General features: G+C 39.1%; 1 protein-coding gene across 1 annotated transcript; it reads left to right on the top strand.

The window, feature by feature from the left end:
- LOC112031561 (eukaryotic translation initiation factor 3 subunit G) lies at positions 1–2,599 on the top strand. Its single transcript, XM_065779912.1, has 3 exons — positions 1–507; positions 1,712–1,800; positions 2,537–2,599. Exons 1-3 carry the CDS (start codon positions 129–131, stop codon positions 2,597–2,599), a joined length of 531 nt encoding a protein of 176 aa, XP_065635984.1. The 5' UTR covers positions 1–128.
- Positions 2,600–8,534: the final 5,935 nt, after the last annotated feature.

Genomic DNA, 8,534 nt, shown 5'->3' with positions numbered 1-8,534 from the left:
AGCAAATCCGAAACTAAAACGCCACCGACTCTCAATGTCGGTTCGTGTGTGAAATAAAACAGTTCGAAACCATCCAGACTTTACAGAGTAACAACAACAAACACATACTCAAATCACAGAGCGAAACCATGGCGATAGACAAATTAAGCAACGATCCGAACCCGAACCAGAACCCGAAGCCGAAGCAGAAAAAGTTCCAGTGGTGCGAGCTAGTTGATGAGGACGATGGGAAGGACTTGGATTTTCTGTTGCCGCCTCGGCAAGTGATTGGGCCGGACGAGAGGGGAGTGAAGAAGGTGGTCGAGTACAAGTTCGACGACGAAGGGAACGAGGTGAAGAAAACGACGACGACCCGGGTCCAAAAGTTGGCCGAGACCCAGTTGAGCAAACGAGCCATGGAGCGCAGGGCCTGGCCCAAGTTCGGCGACGCGGTCCATGACGACGTTGGTGCTCGTCTCACCATGGTCTCCACTGAGGACATCTTTCTTGAACGCCCTAGGCCTCATGGTTTGTCTTCTCTCTCTGTGTGTGTTTAATTTTTATGTGTTGGTTTGGTTTTGATTTCTTTAATATTTTTAGTCTATTTTTCAAGGGTGTTTTGGGTTCTAGAACTGTGAAAGAATTGAACTAAACTAGGCTTAATGGTTGTGATAAAAAAAAAAAAAAAAAAACTAGGCTTAATGGTTGAATTATAAGTATTTTATGCTAAGAAAGTACGAACACTTCACTTCATTTAAAGTGCTTTACTCATATGATCATATCACATAATTGTTCAAAAATTACTTTACAAATTGCTTATGCCGCCATAACGTACTCATACCGTGTTTATGTCTGTTTTTCCTAAATTTTTATGGAACTTTCGTTTCCTTAAATTAAGCTAAATATATAAGCTTTAGAATTTTTCAATTTTTTTAAAATTCTATTGAAATAGTAGTACTTACAAAAAGTGAGCTTTAAAAGCTATAATTTGAAAACTGCTGAAACAAATAAACCCTTTACGCATTGACTAGTAATGTGGTTATGAAAATTTAGTATTGGTGGTTATGCAAACCTAGGAAACCAGACTACTTACTCGCATTCTGTGGTTAGTGGGTCAGGCCTCACCGATTTCGGTTCCTGACTCATGGATTTCAGGATTTGATAATTTTTTTCTTTCAATGTGCTCTAACATTCTGTGTGCGCCTCAGTTTGGTTCATCCAAGTGAACTGAAACTATTACCTGCTTTGCATCTTTCGTTTTGTCTTTATAATAGAATGTTACATTGTAGAATATGGAAGCTAATTTTCTGTTCTCATGAATCTGGTTAGATTTTTTTTTTTTTTTTGAAATGATGAATCTGGTTAGTTGGTAGTTGTCTATGTGAATTCTTAATTCCCGTCATAATAGGTTTCACACTGTTGCATTTACATTTGAATAAAAAAATCAAAAAAAAAAAGGATGCGGTGTGTGTGTGTGTCTGTCTGGTATCATTGTAAGGCATAGGTATTTCCCAGCCCAATAATGTGGTATAGAAATTTTGATGAATAACTGCCATGACATCGTGGTATATTGGAAACAATTCATAGGCCTCTACTTACAGAAATCTCAAGCCTCCTTTGTGGCATACAAGATGTAAATTACTTGGAAAATGGGAATCTTATGTGCTTTCGGTTGATAATTTTCTTTTAGGGAAACTCTTACGTTTAAGTTTCAATGTGGACTTGCCAACAGGTAGCAAACCAGAAGAAACGAATGTAGCAGGAAACTTAGGTAACGCAGGTGGCGTTCTCATGGTATGCAGGATTTGTAATACGAAAGGTGTATATATATATATGTGTGTGTGTGTATATATATATATATATATATATGTATGGAGATAAAGGATCTCCTTGTCTTATGCCCCTAGAAGGTTCGAAGGGTTCAAGCATTCCTCCGTTCACCAAAATGGAGATCTTAGTAGATAAAATGCAGCTCATAATAACCCGGGTCAGCTTAGGAGGAAAATGAAAAGCCTGTAACACTTTGTGGATAAAATTCCATTCTAGCCTATCATAGGCTTTCTTTAAATCCAATTTAATTGCCATGAACCCCATTTTGCCTTTCTTACCATCTATAGAATGAAATAGCTCTTGAGCAATGATAATATTATCAAGACCTCTTCTTCCTGGAACGAAGGCCGATTGAACTGGAGAAATTAAATTAGCAAGAAGAGGTCTAATACGGGCCATAATAATCTTTGAAATGATTTTATATACAAAGTTACAAAGACTAATAGGCCTGTAATTATTTAAGGTCTCAGGACTTTGGCACTTCAGAATCAAAGTAACAAGGGTTTCATTCAGGAAACTCAGAATGACTCCTTTGATGAAAACTTTCTTGATCTCATTACAAACTGAGTTCTTCACATCAGCCCAAAAATGTCGAAAGAAACCCACATGTAAACCGTCCGGTCCAGGGGCTTTAAAAGCCTTAAGAGACCACAGACCAGCCCTTATTTCTTCTTCTGTTACTTCAGTTTCAATTCTAGTGCTATCCTCCTCTGATAAAAAACTACAGGCAAACTTTGAGACCTCCGAATTAATTGGAGAAAAGGATGATTCAGTGGAATACAATCTTTGAAACCAAAATTTAATGTGATCCTTTACCTCCAAATCATTTATGATCCAGTTTCCAATAGAGTCTTTTATACATCTAATTTTATTTTTATGATGTCTCACCATAGTAGTAATATGAAAAAAATGAAGTGTTACGATCCCCAAAATTAGCTGCATTTAATCTTGACTTAAGAGCCCAGCACTCCTCTTCTTGGAGCACAATTAGAGAATATTCCTCAATCAACTTCTTCTCCAAATCCAATAAGAAATCAGTGGGATTTTCAGCCAAAGCGTTTTGAGCCCCATTCAATCTGGCAAGGGTTCTTTTTCTTTCTAGCAAACAAATTTCCAAACACTTCAGCATTCCATTTTTTTTTTGCTCTATTAGTAAAGTCTGAAATGGCCGTATGTAATCTTCTATTGTCTGGCCATGCTTGCTGCACCACTAAAGGGAAATCTAGATGCAGTAACCACATTGTGTGAAATCGAAATGGTTTAGTAAGATGACCCACTTCTTGCCTACATAACTCCAAAAGAACTGGGCAATGGTCTGACCAAGTTCTAGGTAAGTGAGTCACCGTGGCATCTGCATATAGTGTTCGCCATATTGGGTTAGCAAAACATCTATCAATTCTTTCAAAAATAAGGTCAGTAATGGGCCTACAATTCGTCTAGGTGTATTTTGGGCCCGCAAAGCCCAAATCCAACATATTGCATTCATCCAGACACTCTTTGAATTCTAATGCTTTGTTAAGATTGACACTATTCCCGCCAAACTTATCTTCCCCACTCAGCAGCTCATTAAAGTCACCCAACATGAGCCAAGGGAGGTTATGAAGTTGACTAACCATTTTCAAATTATTCCAAAGAATTCTTCTTTCTGCTATCCTAGGACTAGCATAAATAGCTGAAATAAGCCAAGATAAATTAGAGGAACGCACCTTAACAGTTGCATGGATTTCCTGCTCCATAGTTGATAGCAGAGTGATCTCCATATCTTCCATCTTCCAGAGAATCCAAAGACCTCCAGCATACCCAATTGTATCAGTTACAATGCTCCCATCAAAAGGCAGGTCTTCAATAATTTTTTTCGCCCTATCACCCCCTCCCTCGTCTCCGTTATCACCAGAATAGAAGTTTGATGATTGACAGCCATTTCAAAAACTCTTCTTTTGAAATCTGCATTCAATGCTCCTTTGCAATTCCACAGCAAAATATTCATTTGGACAAATTAACCCAAAGGAACCTCAATCTCCATAGGATTAGTATTCATTACAGCTGCTTCCATCATACTCCATCCCATCCTCCTAAGTATATCCTTGGACCCCATCCAATCTGGTTTCCATATCATCATATATTTGAGAATGCCTGCTATGTCCTCAATACAACAAAGGAGTACATTGCATCTCCACACTGGAGCAAGAATTTGGATGAGCTTCAGGGTCGGGTGATTCCCCATATGAGTAGTGACTGCTCCTCTGAAATCAACCAGCTTTCTTTCCTAGATGATCCAACCTGATTCGTCCCAATGGGGCGTGACTGATGGCCGCTGTTGCCTGCTCAACTCCTCCGATGCCGCTGTTGAGACCGCTGGAACATCCGTGAGGAACTTCCACCACAGGTTGGGTGTGAGGTTCCAAGTGGGATGGTCCAGTGCAAGGTTCCCTGATTTGATGCTTGTTGGGGTTAAGGAAAAAATGTGCTTCCACGCTTGCCCCAACTCCTCCTCGAACCAACCCGGCTTTTCTATTGAATTGGCTCGGATATGTGCGATCACCTCGTCCGAAATTACCACAATTCTGTTCTGATACCACATGGCCCACTCGGATTGAGGTAGTGGGTTCACTCCCAGAAGAAAACTTTCCATTCTCAAGCTCATCAGTTCCTGCAATCTCACTATTACCTCCCAAGCTTGAAGTGAAGCGTTTCTGAGTTCTGGAACCTTTGAGGCTCTTGGTACTCTTAATGCCTAGACTTTTACTATTTTTGAATTTGTTTTTCTGATGGGTCTTGTATATAACCCCATCCGCCCCTGCAGAAGTCTGACTTTTATCAATGCACACGGCAAGCTCACTGCTCAAAGCCTCCTGGTAGACATCCATTTCATTCTTGGCTGCAACAGTATATGTCCTTTGCTGATTTTGCACTACCATATCACCCAAATTACCCCTAGCCGAATCAGCCAAGTCCCTATAATCAACTATTCTAAGACTTTTTACCTTCAGAACCCGTGATATTTGGCTCTCAAAAGTCAGATTTACCCTTAAGCTATGGAAGATTTCCTTGATTTGAGTTGTTGGGCCCACGAGTCCTGCCAGCCCTATTAAAATTCTTTTTCCTAGTAACCACCATCTAGGGCCTATAGTTGGAATCGAACTGGTTGTATTCTTTTTGTTCAGTTGAGATATTCTCATTTACAACTGCTTCTTCTCTAACAGCAGGTTTGATAAAGTACGGGCAAGAGTCACACTTATGACCCAAATAGCCACAAGAAAAACAAAGTGTTGAAACACCTTCATATGTGACTCTTTGAACCAATCTGCCCACACGAACAGAGGTGATAAGTGGTTTGTCCAAATCCACTTGCACACAAAGTCTGGCATAGCTCCCTCTAGCTTCAGATGCTGTATATGAATCAACACGAAGAACAGGTCCAATAGCATTACCAATTTCTCTAAGGATAGCAGCATCATAAAATTCTATTGGTAATTCAGGGAGTCTCACCCACATTGCAACTGAGGATAATTTGGCCTCAGATGCCTTAAAGTAAGGCTCCCATGGTTTAATGGCAAGGAAATGCTCCCCTACAAACCAAGGACCCCCCCTTAAGCACCTTGTCATAATCATCACTACTACTGAATCTAATTAAAAAGAAATCTTTTCCCAAATTAACACAGTCAAGTTTAGCTAATGGTTTCCATAAAGCATTGATTTTGAAAGTTAGGTAGTTGAAACCCACTGTCCCACAATAAACTTTCACGATCAAAGCTTCGCCCATGGTGCTCTTATGTGAGAGAAAGTTTCCTTAGAGAGTTTAACCTTAACCATACCTTTTATCAGCGGCTCCAAATCCGTATCTGACTCATCGGTATCATTCCAGTTCCTCTCAAAGCTGAAAGCTTGTTCATATGCACTTGGGATTTTGCCCATCAGCGTGTCTCTATAGGAAACGATAGTCCTGGGTTGGGTGAAGCTCCTCGCACCGTTACTATCCACCGTTTCTTAATACTCCGTTGCAATTTGTCTTCTTCCTCACTAGATCGCCACGTCGGCGTTGAAGTCTCAGTCATATTCTCGAAGGTTCTTTCAACTCTCAAAAGTTTCTCCGTTTACAACATTCAAGTTCAACTATTATGAAGTTTTGATAACTAGCACGTGTAATGGGTGTGGGACTGCATAATTTTTATTTATTTATTTATTTATGCTTATAACAAGTGGAAGAGGGTGATTAAGCCTAGGTTCTCCCATCCCAACAATGTCCTGTGTAGGAATAAGTAAATTAAACAAGAAATAGATAATTCTATTCTTTTCATTTTTCCTAAAATTGTTTGCAATTTTCGAAGAAACAATTACCCTTTAGGATTGGAGTTAGGCTGCTGGTTGTATTGGGATAAATCCTCGTCTATGTGTGAATTAAATTAAGTACAACCCAAGCAACAGAGAAAATAGAAATCTACAGAAGCGATAAAAAAATCAACCAACATGAATACCAGGAAATTATGTGGAAAACCCTCTAGTATAGAGGGAAAAACCACGGGGCAAATCCGATCAATCCACTATAATAAAATAGATATTACAACACTTAAGTTATACCCAAAACCTAAGTTCACAATAAATTGGGAAAATATAATAATACCTCTAGAAACAATTACAACCTCACCACAAAAGTCTATAGCAAGATCTTCCACATTGAATACTTCAATTCTCTGTGATTGTAGCTCCCAAATAATCGTTCTAGAGAAAACCCCCAATTTATTTTCCTTGTGCGTCTTGAGCAAAAGAAAAATCACATTTTCTTTTTTCCCTCAGTGCCGCACAAAGCACTATTCTTTTTCCTTCAATCAGCTTCAAATCTATTTTACTCTTCAGTCTCTCTCATTCTCTCTCTCTATATATTCATGAGACCCATGTACACAAGCTTTATATAAAAGCTTTTGCCGCCTGACATTCCTAATATAATTAGGAATAGAAGTTTTTGACTCCTTGTGCAATTGGTACACCTATTTCTATATGAAATAGGATTCCATGTGGGTTGGACTTCTAGGTGTCGTGCACCTCAACAATCTCCCCCTCCAGCGCATTGAGGAAAGAGATCTTCATCCCAACTCTTCAATTAGAATTCATGCCGGCTGTTCCGGCACAAAGGTCAAGCTTCTCTCTGATTTCGAAAGGTCAAGCTTCTCTTTGGTTACAACCAACTCATAAGTCTTATTCTTGTGCAAAGAATTCATCTCTTCTTGCATAGCCTTCATCCAACTTTGCTTGTCCTTATGAGATTCTACTTCTTGAAAGCATTCTGGCTCCCCCTCATCAGTAAGCAAAATATACTTAGAAAAGGGATGTCTAGTCGATGGATGACCCTCCCTAGTAAACCTCCTCACTTAAGGTTCTTCCATCTCTAGTGGAATAGACTGCTCCCCTTATTCAACATCTTCAATATCTTGAGCATCATCACCATCAACTCCTACTAGCTCATCACCATCAACTGCTATTGGTTCATCACCAAGATTCTCATCTTGCACCTCTTCCCTATTTATGGCATGATTGGAGGAAGAAGAGTTAGGTGTAAGGTCGGGAACACCTACAATAGCATCCTTTGTCTTTTTAGTTTTCTCAAGGTTTGCCAAATTTTCATTCTCATGAAAAACCATATCTCGACTTCTAATTATCTTCTTTTTCTCAAGATCCCATAACTTGTAGCCAAATTCTACATCTCCATATCCAACAAATATACAAGGAGTGGCTTTTCTATCAAGCTTCAATCTTTGTTCCTTAGGCACATGTGCAAATGCCTTGCACCGAAATACCTTCAAGTGAGAGTAATAAACATCTTTTCCAGTACAAACTCTCTATGGAATATCAAACTCCAATGGAAATAATGGAGACCGATTAATTAGGTAGCACGCAGTTTGAACAGCTTCACACTAGAATGACTTAGGCAGATTAACCATTCTTAACATAAATCTGACTTTCTTAACAATAGTGTGATTCATCCTCTCTGCTACACCATTTTGTTATGGAGTACTAGGAACTGTCTTCTCATGTCTAATACCTTTCTCAGAGTAGTAACTCTTGAACTCATTAGACATATATTCACCTCCATTGTCAGTACAGAGACACTTCAAAGGCTTCCCTTTCTCTCTTTCCGCCATGGCATGGAATTTCTTGAAGTGCTCAAATACCTAGTCTTTAGTTTTCAAAAAATACACCCATAGCTTTTGTGAAGCATCATCAATAAAAGTAACAAAATACTTATTGCCACCTAAGGACTCCACATCAATGGGACCACATATATCAGAATAAATGAGATCTAACACATTGGGCTTTCCAGTAGAGGGAATGCGAAAAGACACTCTATGTTGTTTTCCAAATAAACAATAATCACAAGATTTAAGTGACATACTTTTGGCAAAAGGAATAAGAGACTTCTTTGCCAAAATCTGTAACCCCTTTTTACTTATGTGAGCCAGCCACCTATGCCACAAGTTAGGCATAGAATCTTCCTGAGTTGCACTAACAACATCTTTGCACACCTTTACTTGTGTCTTGTAAAGTGTACAACAAATCTTCCCTCTAGCAAGCACCAATGATTCTCTAGAGAGTCTCCATTTATCATCTCCAAAATGGTTTCCATAGCCTTCTTTATCCAGAATATGGGTAGAAATCATATTCAAACGCATATCAAGCACATGTCACACTTCCTTCAATGCCAAGGTGTATCCAGTGTTAGTCTTAACACA

The sequence above is a fragment of the Quercus suber genome, unplaced genomic scaffold (genome assembly GCF_002906115.3).
Source record: "Quercus suber isolate HL8 unplaced genomic scaffold, Cork oak 2.0 scaffold_220, whole genome shotgun sequence".
In the NCBI taxonomy this organism is placed as follows: Eukaryota; Viridiplantae; Streptophyta; class Magnoliopsida; order Fagales; family Fagaceae; genus Quercus; species Quercus suber.
The sequence above is the reverse complement of the archived record's forward strand: the minus strand, read 5'-3'. Positions and strand labels throughout refer to the sequence as shown.